The following is a 20555-nucleotide window of genomic DNA, read 5'->3' on the forward strand; positions in this document are numbered from 1 at the left end:
ACAACATTGCATTGATTGCAAATTAGTGGCATTAATCAGTTTTGACATCACAAGACATATCACAGGCAAATGGTTTTGAAAAAAAAAAAGAAATATCATTGCGGGGACACACATATTCTGTGCCTAGTCTTTAATTACAGAACTCCAGAAGACTTTCTGGTAGTTATCATATAACTACACAGCAGTGTGAAACATGTCCATATCAGTGTTGAATAGCAATTAACCAATTCAAGTGTAATTCCCATATTGCAGCTCAGAAAGCAAATAAATACATAAATCAATTGCATAAAATTTGTGTAATTACATATACTTTTGTGCAATTTTCTTATTGCCATGTGTGGCTAGATTCACAACTGGCACAACACGACAAACTTAAACTGATAACAGTGGTGAATTTATCCCATGATCATTAGGAAGGCTCTCAATCCTGGTAAAAATTACACGTGCATATCTTTATACAATGTGAGTAGTTTGATGGGATTACTCACAGTACATAAAAGATAAGCATGTATTTTAATTTTGCAGGATTAAGGCCTAGATAGGTAGCCTGTTGATTGTTCGCTACAGTATGAAATATCTCCAGCAGAAATCATCTGCTTTGCTGCCCCATGTACTAGATGCATTCTAATATTTCATTGATTTAACTGGAACATCACTAGACTGCAAGAGCCCTGCAGGTGGATTTCAGGACCAGCAGTGTGGTGGTTAAAGAGTCAACTGCTGTCATAGGTTAAAAAGTGTTTACATGCAGAGTTGGCTGGAATATGGTGAAAGTTCTTCCATGAGAAGATTTTGGAAAAATTATCAAAAACAATTCAATACCGGTATGATGTTTGGGTCCTATAAGCTATGATGTTCCAGTGGTTTTTAAATTTTGGGTGGCATGCAATGTGGTTTAAGATAGGAAATCAAATTTAAAATAGTTTCTGTAGCTGAACAATAACCTTTAATCAGTTTGCATTCAAAATACAACAATGAGTCCAAGCTTTATTCCTTCAGAACACAGGTGGAGTCAGATGAATCAGAATATTTTGCTTACATAGACCATGGGTTCAAGGGAGATGAATAGACGTGTTGATGCAACTTGAAATCTTTCACCAGTTTAATAGATTGTCTGTTAAGTATCCAGGGTGATCATTGGTTTCTTCTTCTGCTGAAAGACAATAAAGACAAGCTATGAGGGGGGTAATGAGCTGCATGAAAAGAAAAGTCTTAAAACACAGGCAGTTCAGCTGCTAAAGTGATGGAGAAACCTGAGACATAACCCTATTATTTGTAACTACCTGGGAAAAGCAGGGAGTTTTGTGATGTATGTAGTGATGATTATGTTTTCTGTGTTACTGTACTTTTAAATACATGAAGTTTGCCTGCTTGTTAGAAACCAGGGCTATATATTATGTCAGGATGGAGGATCTTAAAGACAATGAAAGAGATGACATTTCTAGGAAGAAGACAGCAGTGTATTTGTTCTTTCATTGGGTGTTCTCCTTAATCTTTAATCAAAAATAAAAATCATCTAGGTTGAAAATGTATGCCTGATTCTATGGACTCTGACTCTCTCATCCCCTAGCACACTAAAAGATCATGTTTTTCTGTATGGGGTTTTCATAAAAGCTGCAACCAGACTCTTCACACTAGAGTTAAATGATAAATCAGAACAATCAGAAGAGTCAGTTTGGGGGTATAGACGAGGAGGAAATACATGTTTTCTGTTGAGATTTGGGTCATTTAGCAGTAGAGGGGAAGGCTCTCACACCAACAGTAGATTGAAAAATGGGAAAAAAAAGCTGCTTAAAATTCTGAAATTTCTAAGTATTTCCATTTCACATGTTTCAGAATTTGACCTATTTTTGATTTTCTTGAAATTCTTTCCTCAAAGTTGTTTTCTTAATTTTTTTTTGCTTACCCAAATGAAAACAAAAGTCTCTAAAGTTTATGATATAAATGGCAATGAAAAAATTATAGTGAGAAAGTCAATTGGCTGTTTTTGTGGGAAGATTTTTTTGCGTGGAAAAACTTTGCTCTGATAGCAAGATTATGAAGGACAGGAAGACGAATGAGCTAGATGAGAAGCGAGAGCATGGAGAGGAATATAAAGAAACCAGGGGCCAGATCCTCAACTTGTAAAATGTCAGAACTAAAGCAGGGGTTCTCAAACTGGGGTTTGGGACCCCTCATGGGGTTGCAAGGCCATTACATGGGGCGTCGTGAGCTGTCAACCTCCACCCCAAACCCTGCTGTGCCTCCAGCATTTATGATGGTGTTAAATATATTCAAAAGGGTGTTTAATTTATTAGGGGGGTTGTGCTCAATGCTTGCGCTGTGAAAGGGGTCACCAGTACAAACGTTTGAGACCCACTGAGCTAAAGATCTGGCCCAGGGTCTGTACGCTGTAGTGTAGTGTAAGTTCATGGAAGATCTAAGATCAAGTAATTTTGAACTGGCTCTTGAAATGAAGGGGAAGCTTTGGGGGATGAGAGATTTAATGGTTACATAAGCACTGTATCTTGACAGCTACATTTCTGTACCAATCTTTTGTGCCACTAGAGCCATGTTCAAGTATGTTGACCACCACAATTAAATCCAAGTGGGGTGACATTCACCTTTGCACAAAGGGCCAGCAGAAAACTTACACACCACTGAAGTCCCACTTTTTATTTTGAGGGCTTAAATGATTAATAGGTTTTGTACTTGCCCTGTACAAGGGAGTGAACTGGACTATAAGAGTCTTACCTTCCTTTCTGATTTCTTTGCAATGAAGAAAAGCTCTTAGGGCTCAATTCTATAGGGGGCGGAGCGCTCTGGCCTTACACTAGCACAACACGTATGTATGTGCTTATCTTTAAGAAAGTCCTGTTGACCTGTTTAGGCTATTGATGGTTTAATTAAGCACATTCTTAAGCACTTTACTGGATTACAAGCAAAGTGCTCAGCACCTTGGAGGATCAAGCCCTTAATAAAGACAAGGAACTGGTGAGTTGTGGCAATTAACATTTCCAGTCACACATGCTTAATCAGGTCTGTCATATCTCCTATTTTCTGTTACAAGGCTGACACTGGTTGCTTTTTCCTTGTGAGCAATAATGAACTAGAAAATACAGCTAACTTTCTTTGACAGGGCTTGAACTTTATGTGGTTTACTTCTGTCATGATTAACACACAAGGCCAAATTCACTAGGTTAAGCAGGTCCACCTTCAGCCTGCACACTGTGTACAAGATACTATGTTTGATATTAAGAGCTTTCACTCGATTCTGCCATTTTTTGCTCAGGCAAAACTCCCAACTTAAAAAGTCACGGAGGGTTTTGCCTGAGGCAGAATGGAAGAACTGAACACTTTTCTTAATAGCAAGCTCAGCATATTGGGAGTTTTGCCAGAAAAGGACAGGACTGGGCCCAGTACAAGTGAATACATATAGCGTGAGATTCTGTGCTGGGCTTCTTTTTACTATGTAAAGAAGATGTGTTCTTAACTCACGTTAGCTAACCCAAGGCAAAATTCTAGTGAAGACAAGACAGTTTGTAGTGTTCAAATGAGTTAGCAGGTTGAGTTAAAGGCTATGGGAGAGTATAGGGTTTACCTTTACTCAGGGCTGCCCAGAGGATTAAGGGGGCCTGGGGCAAAGGAATTTTGGGGGCCCCATCTATAAAAAAAGTTGAAATATTATAGAATACTATATTCTTGTGGGGGCCCCTGTGGGGCCTGGGGCAAATTGCCCCACTTGTCCCCCGCTCTGGGCAGCCCTGCCTTAACTTGCTAACACATGTATAAACTACAGACTGCCTTGTCTCACTAAGGTTTTCCCTCGGGTTAGCTAACTCAAGTTAAGAACACACCTTTCTTTTCATAGTGAAGGCAAGGCCTCAGAGGCAGAGCATAGAATTCACTGCCCACGAGAGGCTAAGGGGACTTTAAACCACTTTGGTACCTTCCCAATCCCAGGCTGTTCCTTGGACTGGCAAAACCCCCAGCATAATTTACACAGCTCTGGGTGCCTAAGTTACCACAGCCTCCCGGGGCTTCCTGTGGCCACAGTGCTGCTTGGTATCATCACAGCTCTGTGTCCTGCAGCCCCACGTCCTGCCCCAGCCTTGCCCTCAACATACCCCCAGCGCCAGGGTTATCATGGGTCCTTGGGAGGCAGCCTTAGAGCTGTCATCCACAGTGCCTGTGGTGTGGCTTTTAGGGCTTTTTTACATCAGTCCAACCCTTTTACCCGGTGTAAAGGAGCCAGAGTTGGGGGTACAGATCTCACCCATGAACTGTACTCTGCAGAAACAGGAACCCAAAAGAGAAGTTTGCTATTGCAAAGTCAAAGTCACTATAAACAGTCCCTAGAGCCCAAACAAACAAGTGTCAAGATAACAAGAAGTGAGATCAGAATTATGGTGGCTAAATTAACCAATGGAAATGAGAAAAGCAAACAGCAAAGCAGGATAAGCCAACATTTATCCTTCCATCCATTCTCAGATATATGTCCCAATCTCTTTTACTGTAACTTCTAATACAACTATGAAGGCATAGCTTGTGCTTGCAATCAGCCAAATGAGATCTTCTCAGATTTATTTTGAAGCATTAATAAATGGAGTATTCATAAACCCCTTAGAAGCTCACAGAGTAAAATAAACAATGCATTTACCTTCTTGTGCTTTCCGTAAGGAGTTAAGAAATAGTTCTGCAGCCTCCGACAGAGATATAGGATTTGTATTTTGGCTGCGTGTTTCTGGAGGGACAAAGCCAACACACTTTCTCAGATCTAAACCTATACCAATGAAGCACAATTAGCCAATGTGTGTCTGCAAAATTTCTGCATTTCACATTCTGCCCTTGCTTTTTTTTTAATCTTTACAACTTGAGAACAAAAGGGACACTTTTAAAAAATATATATTTTTGTAGGCTGTTTCAGTCACTTTCTATACAATTCTCTGCCTGAAAATAGCCCATTAAATTGCTAAGAGAAAACAACCTCATAACCTACTTAAAGAGAAGGAAACAAATGTAATTCTTCCTAAAGCCCCCTTACAGAGTGAAAGGTACATTCTCTTTTTGCATACATTCATTATCTAATTGTAAGGTTCAGTTTGCACCATAAATATAGTCTAAATGAATGTTTTCTTTACTGTCATAGTTTGACATTACAGTAATCAAGAACATACCTTTATTTTATTTTATTTTTTGCCAACAGAGATAGAAAGTTAAGGGGACTGCTTGTTCTCTCACTTATACAAAGTAAATCAGGAATAATTTCATGTAAGATGATGCATTTAAACTGGCGTTAGTGAGAGGAGACTCAGGCTCAGTCTTTCCAATGAGATTTTTGAAATGATTGAACTATTCAACTCTTAATATTCGCTGTTCCTTTGAATTTGATTCTAACAAAATAAAACATTAAAAAGTAGCTTCCCTCCGTTTAATTTTTTCCATTGAATTACCTCTTCCTCCCATGAGAGAATATTTTGTTTACTGTTAAACTGAAGCTTTCTGCATTTCTTATGCACCTGCTGTTCACATCCACCTGCTCAGTTATGATGCACATCATTTTTGGGAGGGAGGGAAGGTTATGGAGATGGAATAATATAATACTTTTTCCCTTTTAAAAAAAAATTTCCAGATGAGCTTACCTAGCTGCAATCTGTCATAGAGGTCCTTCCTCTGGCTCTCATCTGAGATGAATCGACGTCCCTCTAATAAATCAATGGGAAGGGGGTGGAAATAAAACACCATACCTATGTGAACCATAGCTAAAGGTCCCTAAAATAGTAATTTCAAACTGTTTTACAATAATGTTTACACAACTATACAAACATTCTAGTGATATATAGCTGCATCTGCCTGAGATCCGTTGATTTCAGCGCAATCTAAATCATAGAACAGAATGTTTTAGCTGAGCTACATTCTGTTCCAAAGGGCTGATGATTTTCTGCCTTTTCCATTGTTTAATTAACTTTCTGTAGGAGTTGTGCGTGAAATTTACCAGCTTCTTCCTTCACCTGCCTTTTCTGCTCTATCTCCCTGACACACTATAAATCAACTGCTTTTAAAGGAACATTGTCATTTTTTAAAAAGAAAATAAGTGATACTGCAAAAAAATTACTCTGAATGTGTCAGTAATAGTAATAAACAGATTAGTAAAATTACAACACATTATTAAAAATAGCAGTTTGTTTTTAAATCAGGGGCCAAATTCTCTGCTGGCATAAATGGAGGCAGCTTTCTTGACTTTGGTGAATTTTCTCCAACCTGCATGAGCAAATATTTTGGCCCTTAATTTATTTTTTAATTATTTATGCTGTGTGCTTTTTGCATTTCTATGAGTGTAGACTATGAAATCGATTTCTTTTTTTTTGGTCTGTAGGAAGGTTTACTGTTAGGTTCTCGTTGTATTGTTTGGGTGGCAAACACAATCCAAAATGTTTATTTTGTTTGAAAAAAAAAAAGCTGTTTACACTGGATTGTTTAAAATAATGGTAAAATTTCCACTGGATCTTAGGTTTTTTCTTTAAACCACAAACTCTCAATTTGAATCCAAATTTGATTATTAAACACTATCCCTTTAATGCTGGACTGACAAAATAGATTCATCTACACAACACACTACCAAGAAATAGGTAACACTGCCATTCCATCCGCCATAGCTGAAGTCTCATGTGGTATGAATTTCCAGCACAAGCCAAAAGATTTGCATTAGAAAATTCTGCTGCCCTGTTGTTTGTGGAGATGCTTTAATAAAGCACAGGAGAGAACAAGGAATAATTAAATACGTCAAATGTAAGTTAAGTCTTTTAAAAATCAGTTTCAGAGGGGAAAGTTATTTTTTCCAGCAGATTTAATGACCAACCCATAATTACATTCCTTTTGGAAACATTTAAGCATTTTTAGTTCCAAAATTACAATTGTTTTTCTTTACAAAAAACAATAGCAATGTTTTTAAGGTAAGACGGGATCACAGTCAACACATCCCTATGATCCTCTGAGCTTCCATCTCCAGTCCCCTGTCCTGCTATTTAACACCTCTCAGTTTTCTGCTTGTGTTGAACAAAGCATATAAAGAGTAATCCATTGGTAGAGAAGTTACATTCCTTAAAGCTGAAATAGCTTGGGACTTACGTGCACCCTTTAAATAGAGCATAGCCTGAGGAGTCCAGTTTCTTCTTTGGAAGTGACCCTTCACACCAAAGGAGAGAAAAGTGACTTGTTATCCCAGCCCTGACACTAACAACAAGCACCACAACTTTGCCAACAACCACCTGTGAGAGTTATTAATGCATGTACATCCATTCAGATAAAGCACTTTACCTGAGGAGCACTCCATGAGTAAGAGATGAAAGAAGCTGCAAGGAACAGGGCCATGGCAGAAGCTGTCAGTCTACGCAATCCCTGCACAGGACAAGCAACCACAAAGACATGAGAAATTGCATCCTCTCTGCTCAGGCATCCTCTCTGCTCAACTTCATCTTCGGATGTTATTCCAGGCCCCCTTTGCTTCTAAAGCCCTTCTCTTCCACTGATTACATCATCTCAGCCAAGCCACATCAAATTTAAGGAGAGGTTGGATGTTAATATCAGACCATGTGAACTTCACATATGGATGTAAATTATCATTGACATGAGAACTTTGTGTGCTTTTTTTTACAAATATGCAAGGTCCTTTTTTTTTACAAATATGCAAGGTGATGGACATGGTCTATAAATCCAGACAGAAAGAGAGAGATTAGATTATATATATCACCAGTTTTCACTAAACCCTGGATGATAATGAGATGATAGGCAAATATCTCTATATTCCAATATAGGGGACTTGGCATTTCAAAAACAGTAAGGCAGCTCACTGCTTTCTCGGTAAGTAAACGTTGTTAAACTTGGTGTGAGATTTACATCAACCAGGATATTGACTGATCACACAAATGTTATTGTAAACACATATTAAAATCTTGGGTTTTGCACACTGGCCCAGCACTTGCAAATGAATATACCGAACACAAATCCTACGTAAAGCAAGCTGAATCTCTAGTTTGTATATACAAAGCAAGCCTTGTTTTTCATGCATTGATGCATGTGACAAGTAAGTGATAGCATCCAGCTATTATGATTCACAGATGTTTATTTGATCCTATCTGTTTTAGAAGTCATTATGCTATTAATGGTTTAATCTATTTGGTTTACAGTATATTAAAAATCACTACAACATTTTTACTTGTTTTCTAACTTAAAAAAAAAAAACCTAACAAACCACCCTCTGTTGTTCTTAAAATAATACACACAACTAAAACTATAGGAGAAACTACTATTTACCAAAATGTTTCCAAGTATCAAAAGCTTCTGACTTACCTTCATATTTAGTTCCCCTGTAAATCAGTAGTCTTGGATAGGGTGAGCTAGGATTGTGTGTTAAAAGAGATTTGATCTGTTTGCAGTTTGGGGGGTCCTTTTTTAAGTCTTCTGAGTGAAAATCCCCACCCCATTTACAGCAGAGTGGAGGAGTCTAAAGGGACCTCTTGTCAGCCCTGGCGATGAAGAAGTAGCAGGTCTGATGCCTCCTCAGGGGGACGTGCAGACTTGCAGACAGTCAGGGAAAAGATTGAAAGGCGGACCCCACAGACATGGAGATTCACCCCATTAGCCAGGCGACTTTCTGAATATATCAATATCACCGCCAAAACTTCTCCCACAAGCTTCTCAGTAAAACCTCATTGTCATGAAGAATGATTGATAACCTCAGCCATCAGCAAATATTAATAAGGATAACAAACTCTTGCTTTGGGTAACCTGTTTATTGTGTATCAGGTTGGCATTGACAGTGGCGACTAAAAAGCGACCCTGCCAAAAAGTTAGCAAATTATTCTCAAGATTCACAGTCTGCCAAGGCGTGAGAAAAGAGAGACTGAAAAAAGGCAGCATGTCCAGTGTGGCCAGTTTTAACTCTGGCTAACATAATAGGAATAAGTCTCTTGTTCTTTTTTTCTGTTGTGCTCTTGCCGATTGTTTTGTTACAGTCAAGCAAAACCAAAAGGATAAGCAGAATTTTTAAACCATTAAGCCTTACTCTCTTTGCAGTCTTGACAGTCACAACTCCATGGAGGGGTTGGAGTAAAAGCCCAGTTCATGGAATAGATCTTCCTTGAGCAATTAGAGCAACAGAACAACCCAGACAACCATGAAAGAATGGGAATCTAAAGAATTAGGTGTCAGACCCTGATATTAAGGTCCTTTTATAAATGATTAATAGATGTTACAAGCACATTAAATACATGACAGGTGTGTGTTACAGGTTACTATATGTGGATTATAGTCCACGAAAGCTTATGCCCAAATAAATTTGTTAGTCTCTAAAGTGCCCCAAGGATTCCTCGTTGTTTTTACTGATACAGACTAACACGGTTTTCACTCTGAAACCTATAAGAACACTAGTAGATGCAATAGAATGATATAAGTCATGGTTATAAGCATCTTGTTGGCCTTTTGGAGTCTAAAGCAATCTATAATATTTGAGTAAACATTTGTTAAAAGATCTATTCATCATTTATCAACCCTGTATAAACAATGTATAAATATACCCTTTATATAAAGAGTGACTACATCAGATACTGGTCACTCTCATTGACAAGATACTGAACTAGATGGACCACTGGTTTGATCTAGTCTGGCAATTCCTATCCATCTAGGGATGGGAGTAAATATTCGTACTTTCTAATCCCAGCTTCAACACTAACAGCCTGCATAGCAAGTGTCTTCACTTTGGGGCCTACATTTCCTCATCTGTAAAATGGGAGCAATACTTCCCCAACAGGGGTCTCGTGAAGGGAATGGCCAGAGAGCCAAGCGAGCAGGTGAGCAATAGAAGAAGCAAGAATAATAGTAAAAATAGTGCGGTTCTCACAGATAGGGTTGTCACTGTGCATATTTATTAGGTAACCAGGCCTGCAGCCAAAGCAAAAAGAGTCTTCCTAGCTTATGATAAATGTGTGCTCATGTGGAGACACGAGTGGGCAATGTGCAGATGGGTTTTGTTAAGGTCCATACCTTTGCTGACTTTGGGGCTTCTTTGGCCATGGTTGCCCTCTTCAAGGGCTACCTATGCCAGTACTCTGCCAGATGCTGGGTAAGGTTGGGTAACAATGGTACAGAGTTGGAGTCCTAGTTGCATTGTGGGTGCAAGAAATAAGGGAGCAGCTTAGGTTATGTCTTCACACAACCAAGGTGATAGTGGTGGCACTGCATCAGCAGTCTATGTACCTATATCCTTTAAAAAGGATAAGTCACAATGCACCCTTACCTGGCAGAAGGGATTCTACTTGCATCTTCTACAAGTTGAAGTTTCCAGTGTTTGCCAACATCTTCTTGTCTATGACAAAATAGGGACATTCTTCCGGATGTTCAAGCCCTGGCCTTAAAGAAGGGCTTTCTGGGTTGCATATCATTTAACAATTACACACACAGAAACACTAAAGATAGGCAGTAGCCATTCACTTTTGTGGCATAAAAGTGGTTCAGTATAGTCTTTGCTTCCATTTATACCGCAGAGACAAAATTAAAATTCTGCAATAGTCAGTGGAAAATTAAACCCACATCTACAGTTTTTCACCTGTGGATACAGCCAGCCAAACTGAAGATTTTATAAAACAGATGTAGGAACAATGAAGATTGTTAGTATAAAAAGCTGAGCCTGATTCTCCCCTCACTCACATTGGTATAATCTGCAGTAACTCAGCAGTGTAAAACTGGCATAAAAAGGGAGACAAGCTGAATGTTCATTGTTGTTGTTGTTGCTATATCATCATCAAAACATATGACTACTGAGCATTTTTGGTCTCAAAGTACTTAACTAACACTGAGTCTTTAAATTTCACAAAACCACTGTGATGTAAGGAATATTATAATCCTCACTTTACATATGAGGAAGTGAGACACAGTGAGACTTAGGGTAAAATTTTCAAAAGTGCCTAAGCAATGTAGGCGCCTAGGTACCACTCATTTTCAATGGATCTTACAATCTTAAGTTATTAGGACTTTTGAAAAATTTATCTCAAATGACTTGCCTAAGGTCATACAAGAAGTCTGTGAGCAGAACTGGGAATTGACCCCCAGGATTCCTAAATCCTAGTTTAGTGCTTTAACCTAAAGACCATCTTTTCTCCCTGTAGAGCATCTTTCATGTCATGATGCTTCACATAGTATAGATTTATACTGTCCACAGAAATGCAGCCTCTTCTGCAGTGATATATGGCATATGGTTAACAGCACACAGTAACACTAAATCAGGGTTTCTCAAATAAGGGTTGCCACTTGTGTAGGGAAAGTCCCTGGTGGGCCGGGCCAGTGTGTTTACCTGCCCTGTCCGCAAGTCCAGCCAATCGCGGTTCTCACTGGCTGTGAATCACTGCTTCTAGCAGCCCCCATTGGCCTGGAGCAGCTAGGGGCTTTCCCTACACAAGCTGTGACCCCTGTTTGAGAAACCCTGTGCTAAATAATATTTTAGGATGGAAAACATGCAACAATGTGCATGCATTCAGGGTGCTTACATACCTAATTTAGGCACATACAGATGTGTATGTGAAAATACATGCACATATCTTTGAAAAATAAAATATTCTGTAATTGAGTTATGGATCATAACACTTTAAAATGATACATGTCTTTTCTTTTTGTTTTGACAGCCCAGGTTGATGAGTTCCACATCAAATGCTTGACATCAGTCCTGCCATTTCTTAGCAGATTCACATCAATGAGTAAGTGGCTTTGGCAAGTAATCAATACTCTAAGTGGTGCAGAGAAGCTCCCTGTGGCAGCAAGACGCCCTCATTAGAAGAAGCATAACATATGCTTATTCTGAAAGATGTTCAAAAGGTCATTGACCTGCCTACCATGACATTGTAAATGATGAAACCCAAGACTCTGTGACTGAGCTTGAATTCTGAGATACTTGGAGGAACACATCTGTGAGCGATTGTTAACCACCAGGTCCTGAGCCATGTGGCCAAATTCAGAGCATACACTCACTTATTGCTGTGACCACTGTCTATTGTGCTGACCAGTATTGTCCCATTGTTTCCTTGTGCTTCCCGGCCTGTTTGTAAACAGTCTCAGAGTCCATCTTTTTAGTCTGTGTTTATGCGGTGACTAGCACAATGGGGTCCTGGTACATGACTGGAGCTCCTATGTGCTAGAGTTATGCAAATAAATAATAATCTTCACTCTACACCATATTTTCTGTATACATGCGGTGTCGCCAACTTTTATGATTTTATCACTAGTCTCATGACATTTTTGAGTTTTTTTTATAAAGCCCCAGCTCTTGTGTCATGTTATTATGGGAGAATCTTAGCTTCCATTCTTTTAAGATAAGTTCATTTCAAGCCCTCCTGGCTGGGAAGAAAAGCTTGAAAATTTGCAGCGTGCCCCCTGTTTCAGAAACTCAGAGCCTGAGAAAAGCACCCAAAAATGTGTCATTTTAAAAACAATCTCATGATTTTTGAGTAAATCCCATATTTCTGGAGGCCTGACTTAGGATTTTTGGACTGTTTGAGGTATGAGTGCCTGATTCCAAGTCCAGTGCTTAAGCTACAAGACAATCCTTCCCTTTGTCCAGAGGGTTTCTGAAAGGGGCTGAGGTGCATCCTGGAGGTACAAGTATAGCATAAGCAGCAGCGCTGCAAGCTTCAGAAAAGCCAGTATGCAACTTGGTATTGCTTATGTAAAGGGAGGTATTGCTTATGCAGGGAAGTAATAGTCCCTTTGTTTAGGGCACTAGTGTGAAATATTGCGATATGCCTAGGGTACAATAATTCCTTTTAGTAAAGGGAAAATTTAAGCCAAATATCAGGAAAATGTCTCTGCAAGAAGTAGAATGCTACAAAAAGTTAGTTTCAAGACTTTGCAAGTTGGGAAAGGGCAGCTGACCACCAAATACTAAGAAATATATAAGTGCTTTTGTGGTATTCATTGGCTCAGAATAAACTCTTTAAAGCAGGAATGATAAAGGATTGCATGTAGCATCACAGAACACGCATTAGAGAAGATACGCTTCTGCAATGACAGAAGCACCTAAGGCCAAGGAGTCATTTGACCTTTGCTTCCACCCCCATGAACCTGGCAGAAAAGATTTTTGTCTTTGGCAAGAAGCTACCTGGATGGATACTGACCATGCTAAATGTTACTCACGCAGCCAGCCCTTCTTGGCTGAGTAGTCCATTTGTCACACAATCTCACCCATGGAGCCAGACAAGAAATGCTGTCAAATGGCTAGATGCTGACATTTGATTGCAAACAGTGGATTAAACTGGGACTGGGGCAAATGGCACAGACATCTCAATTTCACTGAAGGGCTGAGAGATAATGGGACAACTGATTATTGTTATTGTATCTTGAAAAGGCTAACCAAAGTTCTTGTTGAACAATATCAATTCAGAGAGGTCCACAAAACATACAGCTTTGTGTTTGACTCCCATCATGCAGACTACAGGATTTCTACCAAAACAGAAACTTTTTTATACCTGCCAAGTGGTAACTGTAGTATTAAAAATTTGCTATTTGAAACAGAAGTGGGGTGCTGTTAAGGTTGGTTCTGTTCTTGAGGTAGAAGTCATATGTCTTGTTTAGTCTGGTAAGAGTCTACCCCTAAGAAATGTACTGGACAACCAGATGTTTAGATAAATAAAACTTATTTTAATGCCTAGTCATTTTGTTCCCCAAGTGTTTTCTTTTCTTCCTTCAGAAGGAAACAAACAAAATAGTTCAACTAGTCCTAAAACAGTTCCACTAGTACTCCCATAGTGCATGGTAAAATCTTCCAGAGTGCCCTAATTCTGGGACTGAGCTGGTATTTGTGGGAGAGGTAGCCAGCATGAAACTACCATTTCCCATCAATCCCCTCCCCTCTGAGCTTTGATCCTCCAGGAGGACATGCAGGTATAGCCCCTTTCCCTGGCCAGTAGGGGTAGAAGGCAGACATTTTTTGAGGAAAAACTCTGACCTAGGGAAAGGAAGTAGGCTCACTCTAGGGAAAGAGTGGCCACGTGGAAACTGGAAGCAGCAGGGAAACTGAATGGTGGGAAGGCTGCTGGGGAACAGTGTGCAGAACAGGCTGCACCAGAAGCTGGAGAACCATGTGTGATAAGGTTGTGACTGGTGGATATTGTAACTGGGTCAGGTCTGTGAAGAACCTGTAAAGAAGCAGCAGAGACCGAGCAGAGCCACTGCACAGGGGCCCCAGTGAGACACCCCGCTATTAATCCTGGATTCAACACCTACTGGCTGCTATTTGGCTCTAGCAGAATCTGGACCAAAAAGGCATCCAGGTACTAGGCCATAGGGGCCCTAAAACTCTAGTGGATTGCTTACCCCCCAGGGCCCAGATAGCAACTGCTGTTATAATTCCTTAAATTGCAACTGGTTAAGCTTCTGTACCTTCCCCTTTCTGCCAGCCCTAGTAAAATACCACGTCATTTAGCTACATGTCAGACATTATTAGAACCCACCAGGCCTCGTGCCAATAGGGCCTAACGTCAGAAGGGCCATCCGTGCTTGCCTCCAAGTTGCAGTCCAGTTGACACACTACTCGTACCTTTGAGGTTTGGGGTACTGTAGCACGGAGCAGCTGTAACAACAACACTGGTCACATCCCAGTTGGTGAACTTGGCTGGAAAGGTTAGGGTGCAGATGCCAGAGGACTACTTGGTGGGTTGAAATAAGCAATTCTGATAACAAAAGCATTCTCCTGAGCCCTGAGAAGGGACATAGACAGGGCAGAGCTCTCAGAAGTCTAACTTCATGCCTTAAGCCTATTCTGGGGGTGGCCAAGGCTTGGACCACTGGGTCAACCATTTTGAATGAGCTGTTGTAATAAATGTTGGAATAAATGGCAGGGCCCAAGAGGTGTTTGAAGGACTGATGCATGGTACCCATCCAAGGGCAATATGTAGGGTTACCACCTTTGAAATGCAGGTTTGGGTTGTGGGGCTGTTTCACTGATGTGTAGACTTCCGGGCTTGGGCTGGTTGCCTAAGCTCTGGGGTCCTCCCACACTGCAGGGTCCTACAGCCTGGACCCCAAACAGAGCCCAGAAGTCTACACAGAATGAAACAGCCCCACAGCCTGAGCCCTGCGAGCCAGAGTCAATTAGCACGGGCCAGCTGTAAGTGTCTAGTTGTTGTGGAGACATACCCAGAGTTTCTTCCTCCCCCTCCTGCTGGTGATAGCCCCTGCCCAGGGCCAGAGGAGCCCTGCACCCCTGACAGGCAGTAGAGGGCAAAGTGGAGCCACTGGGTGGCAGGCAAGGAGAGGCTCCCAGGATGGCTGGAGAGCTCACAATCATTCCTGCTCTCAGCTGCCGCAGATCCCCCACAATCCAGGACTGTCAGATCCCCTGGAGTATTAGCTACACAGGCCTCCCCAGGACCGGGACTTGGAAGTGCTTCTCTGTTTCCATCTGGACAACTCCATGCTAATAGTGGGCTGCAGTGCCTATTGCAGTTGCACAGGGTCTCAGGGAAAAAAAGATTGGGAACACTGTAATAAAGCACTCCCTTTCAGCTTTGTCGTAGTGTAAACACCTGAAATGCCATAACATTCATAGTAGGTTGCTTGTGCATTTAGTGCTCACAAAAGGTAGTGACTTAATAATCCTGCTGACTGAAACCTTCTGCCCACAGAGCAGCTATGGTGTGACAAGCAGCAAAGCAAACTTCCCCCCCGCTACCCAACCAATGTCCTTCAACCTTTGCTTCAGAGGGACCATCTCAAAATGCAAGAGGATTTCTTGAGCAGTCTCCAGCCTCATTCAAACTGCCAACAAGAGTCACCTGGCTGAAAGGTGAAAACTATGGGGTGAGTTGTGCAGATCTCAATTATACACTCTGCTCAAGTTCCTTACAGCTGCAGGAACCAGAATGACTCCTGGGTGGAACCAGAAATGTCCCATTATCAGAGGATCACAAGCTACAGTGGGTTATTTTGTTCTTTTCATCATTGTTTCAAAGCTAAGGGCTGCCTGAGGCAGTAAAATGCTGTGGGAAAGAGTGAGAAGGTCAAATGGATTAATTTAGCACCTGGAAGTAAAGCAAGAGCCACAGAGTGGGAAATTGATACATGGTACAAACCTAATCAAACTTATTAACCACTGAGAATGAACTGCAGACAGTAGCAGGTGTGTGTCTGAAACTGATTTCTATCAAATGGGTTTGCTGTATTTAGCCATTTAAATGTATTGCTAGAAAACAACCATAATCATCCCACTTAGCCATTATTAGTAGGATAGTTAAAATGGATTCTGTTGCCCTGCTCAGGTTTTAAAAGAAGCAAGAATAGAATTTTTCCTTTCCTTTGTATGTAATAGTAAGTAGGAGCTATTCAAAAGGGTTTCGATGAGGACTGTTCTGAAATGAGAGTTGAACAGGACATTGTCAAGATTAGGATGGTCACATTCCTTTACTTCTGGTTTGATTTTATCTGCTTGCAAATTCAATATTCTTAATGGGTGATTTAGCTATAATTAATGTTTTTAATCTTGTCTCCTTACAAAAGAGTGTATTGTCAATATTTGACAACAAGGGCAATCATGGCATGAAGATAGAAAGATTTGTTTGTAGCATCTAAAAACTTCTTGTTAAAACAATAGGAAAATACAGGATCCTGTCTCTTGAGTAAACATCTTGAAATCAAGTATAGATTCAAGAGCTGTATTTGTATTACTTTTCATCAAAACCATGGTAGCTTTATGTTTTTTGAAATATTCTGCTAAAAGGTTGCATATCAGCTAGTGTAAAAAATACTAAAAATATTAATCAGTCTTAGAAAAATAAGTTTTTGGGAGTGTGTTTCAAAATGGTTTAGTCAAGGAGGGGAAAAGTGCCCCCAAGATGTTTTAACTCATGTCTTGGCTGTCATGGCTATGTATCACTCTGAAACAGTTTGGACTTAAAATGTGGCATTGCTTTTAAGGCTAAATAATTGTTTATATGTATGCAGTAAATTCTGAACGGTAGTGGAAAATAATCCTTCAGTCGCTTATTATTTCCCCACTAAAATATCTGCCACTATAGCAAAAATGGAATAGTTTGTCTTCTGAATGTGTCACCTGTTGGTAATAAGATCTATTTCAATATGCTGTAAAGGAGCTTTGGGTGTCACTAAACTGAAGTGTGTAAAGCTAGCTAGTGGCAGCCCTGGACAAGACATACATTTAGTAGGATTCCTGCCTCTTATCTTTAGATAAAGTTGCTCAACGTTATATAGCTGTTGTAACTCTTAAGACAATATTCTATTTTTGAGTATTTAAAATGGCTAACAAGTAAAGAATGACTTTCAATGGCAGTTGACACCAAACCTGTTCAGGCTTCCTTGAAAATTTTGCATTTTGAGATGGTCCCTCTAAGGCAAGGATTGAGGCAGATTGGTTGGGCAGCACAGAGGAAGTTGCTCTGCTGCTGTCAACATCATAGATGTTCTGTGGGTAGACAGCTTCAGTCTGTGAGGTTATTAAGCCAGTACCTTTAAGCCTAAATACTTATGATCATAGGTGCTGGAGCTGGGGGCAGGGGGGGCTGGCTTGAAGTGATTTCTACCCTATCCAGGGTTTACAGTTTGGTTCAATGGCTCTCAGCACCCCCACTATACAAATTGTTCCTGTACCTCTCTCTTTGATGCTGAAAAACTTCACCCTAAACAAACGTAACCTTTTATAATAGGTTTACCATAAACTTTTCAAACAGCTTCAATATTCTAACACCCTGGGTTGACTTATGAAACAGAGGATCTGTTTATTTACTTTAAACTAGTCTGAATTGCTATTGCTTACACTAATGACCTTTAATTCTTGGAGGCAAATGGAATTTTGCAACCAATAAGAGAAACCTGCTGGTGTTGTGCAAAGATACCATTATGGCTTCTGAGAAGGCATTGGAAGAGAGTCTGGGTATGTGTAGACTTTAAGCTGAGGATATGATTCCCAGCTCAAGCAAACATACTAGCACTAGCTCAGATTGAGTTAGCATGCAAAAAATAGAGTGTAGCCATGGTGCTGTGGGGAGGAGGGGGACAGGGGGACGGGTTGCTGCTTGGACTATACACCTAGTATCTTCTTATGGATACATGCTTGTCACAGCTGGTCCCACCTGTCACCATGGCTAGGTGCTATTTTTTTTAGCATGCTAGCTTGATCAGAGCTAGCAGAGGTATGTCTCCTCAAGCTGGAATTTAAACCTCCACCTATAGCCAGAGAAGAGATAAACTGCCCAAAGAAGGGCACATTAGGCTGTCTACACTAGTCTTCATTAACTCAAGTTTTCTGCTGTTGCTACCATAGTCTCATTGACATTGATGGGAGTTCTAATAAACAGGACTCCGGCCACTGCTGGTATTGGTCATCTAACCCTGTTCAGGTCTAAATAGTTTAATGATAAAAACACAGTTGGTAGCTGATGCCTTGTCCGCACTCTTTTTCTACTGGAGCTACCACTTGAGAATTGCTGGGGGTGGTGGGGAGAGATGCTAGGGTAGACAAGACCATAGTGGTGTAGGTGAGTTTTCCTATAAAGAGAAGCTGGGAAGATTGGGACTACTTTGTATGGAGAAGAGAATACCAATAAATAGACTAGTTAATGATATAAAGAAGTCCAATCTGATGCTCAAATTGGAGCCACCTTTTTAGCCTATGCAAAGCCCAGTGTCCCCTTATTTGGTTAGACTAGGAATGAAAAGGACAAGTCTTAACTTTCACTTTCTCAACAAAGTGTGTGTGGGGGGTTGTTTGTAAACAATCTATTTCTCTTGACAATAACACTGAAAACAAATCAATATAAAGATCTACAAACTGATCACTAGAATTTTTTTACAAAAAAATAGCCGTGCTTATTTCCTTTATGCCGGAGAAGACTAGGAGGGAATGATCTCTGGTTCCCCCAAACATAACTTATGTAAAATTAGTCCCTTTTAAATGTGGAGTCCTTTCAAAGAAGCATCTTACCAACTTCTTCAAAATCTTTAAGCTAACTCAGTGCACAGTAATGTAGCAATTGTGGTGATGTCTGAGTGGGCAGTTTGTTTGGTTGGCCCAGTGAAATGCTAATCCTGGGCCCCTCTTTCATTTCACGTAGTACCAGAACAATGTGGCTTTGAACACTGGCAAACTTAAAACTAAGTGTTTTGTGAAAACACCCTATTTAAAATTCATGAAACTTGGTATTGCAGGCTGATATTAAGAACTTGCTATAAATACCAGTTCAGGGAGTCAAAAGACTAGTACAACTGCAGTTGTTTTGCCTGCAATTGTCAGACATGCTACTGGATGAAAGCAGAAGTCGATAATGTTTGGAGAGTATAAAAGGTAGTTGATATAAATTCCTGGATAACTGTTCTTCCTTTTAGTCCCTTAGCCTTGGCCTTGTTTTATATGAGAAGTGCAAATGTGCCCTAATATCTAAATAAAACCACTCTAATGAAAGATCAAAACTTTAATAAGAGTTCAATTTGTGGAAATAAAATCCTAGAAAAATGCTAGTTTATTTGTAAAACCATAAAGTTAGTCAAACTTCTTTAAATCTTGCTTTTAAAAAGGGGGATGAATTTATTTTCCTTTTTCCCCTCTAACCAGCTTGAGTTCTTTAATTATTTTCAAGTTAGATGAATTAAGACTTGCAAGAAAATACTCAAATGTTATCCAAGAGTCCTCAGACATCACTATCTCCTGTTTTGTATAGACTGCCTATTAGATACAGACTGCTGCAAAGAATGTTTAAATCAACATTTCTGACTTTTGTGTTCACTCTCTCGTTCAGATACTTTTCAAACAGAAATCAATGATGTCTTCTGAAAATGTAACTAACAAACGTCACCATAACCCAGTGGACAGCATTTGCCGAAAGATCAAGACTATCCAGATGATGGACCAAGTATCTAATCCTGCTTTACAGATCCCAAAGTTTCAGTCTAGGAACTTTGACAGCCCACAGACTAATATCAAGAAAAACTTAGAGGAAATATTGAAGAAAAGGACCTTTAAAAGTCATGAGGCTACTGGGCCATATTTTCTAAGCCCCAGTAGTGATAATATTTTCTCTCCATGTCCACAGGCCGCAGGCCACAGACGATGCAAGTCTGACTTTCCCACTGGCAATGCAACCTATTCAATTGGTAAAAATAAAGAGAAGACCAGAAAGCCGTGGCTACCAATATGCCAAATTGAGAGTTCTCCACCCCTTCTCAAAAGTGAAGAGGCTAACATCCATATGGGTCAACTATCTGCAGCTTCCAATGTCAAATGTAAAGACTTGACTTGTAAGGATAACTATCTTACATCAAGTCCAAACTTGCCTTTCTTAACAACAGTCCAAAAGGCAGAATGTTTTGCATGCCAGTCTCCAGTGGTGAAGAGACTGTCTTTGAGTGAAAGAGGTAAACAATTCCAATAAACAACCCTTAAAATTATCCAGCTTTCTTTTCATCAACCCTAAACATTAGGTTGCCTAATAATGGCTGTCTCAAATGGTTGAACTTAATTCTTTAAAAAGACCTGAAACACCACACTGAGAGGGCATTTGGTCTAAGGAAGCCTACCAATCCCT

At 40.1% G+C, this 20555-nt stretch overlaps 2 protein-coding genes across 2 annotated transcripts in view; one reads left to right on the forward strand and one right to left on the reverse strand.

The window, feature by feature from the left end:
- Positions 1-969: 969 nt before the first annotated feature.
- Positions 970-10050, reverse strand: SPX (spexin hormone). The gene is made up of 6 exons (XM_032789763.2): positions 10021-10050; positions 7297-7377; positions 7108-7165; positions 5622-5684; positions 4640-4723; positions 970-1153 (listed from the first exon to the last, which is right to left on the reverse strand). Exons 1-6 carry the CDS (start codon positions 10048-10050, stop codon positions 1095-1097), a joined length of 375 nt encoding a protein of 124 aa, XP_032645654.1. The 3' UTR covers positions 970-1094.
- A 6325-nt stretch (positions 10051-16375) lies between these two features.
- The window catches only part of IRAG2 (inositol 1,4,5-triphosphate receptor associated 2), a 72043-nt gene continuing 67863 nt past the window's right edge, over positions 16376-20555 (forward strand). The window contains exons 1-2 of the mRNA XM_075069992.1: positions 16376-16411; positions 19770-20385. Of these exons, the coding sequence (XP_074926093.1) occupies positions 16376-16411; positions 19770-20385 (652 nt within the window). The remainder of the gene's footprint in view (positions 16412-19769; positions 20386-20555) is intronic.

The sequence above is a fragment of the Chelonoidis abingdonii genome, chromosome 1 (assembly GCF_003597395.2).
Source record: "Chelonoidis abingdonii isolate Lonesome George chromosome 1, CheloAbing_2.0, whole genome shotgun sequence".
In the NCBI taxonomy this organism is placed as follows: domain Eukaryota; kingdom Metazoa; phylum Chordata; order Testudines; family Testudinidae; genus Chelonoidis; species Chelonoidis abingdonii.

What these genes read in the sequence shown, in the direction of transcription:
- SPX (XM_032789763.2), bottom strand. Translation starts at nt 10,050, where the DNA reads ATGGCCAAAGAAGCCCCAAAGTCAGCAAAG. An exon ending in GCTCTATTTAAAGGGTGCAC is followed by an intron (nt 5,685 to 7,107) that starts GTAAGTCCCAAG and finishes TTGATTTATTAG; the next exon opens with AGGGACGTCGATTCATCTCA. An exon ending in CTATGACAGATTGCAGCTAG is followed by an intron (nt 4,724 to 5,621) that starts GTAAGCTCATCT and finishes TTGTCCCTCCAG; the next exon opens with AAACACGCAGCCAAAATACA.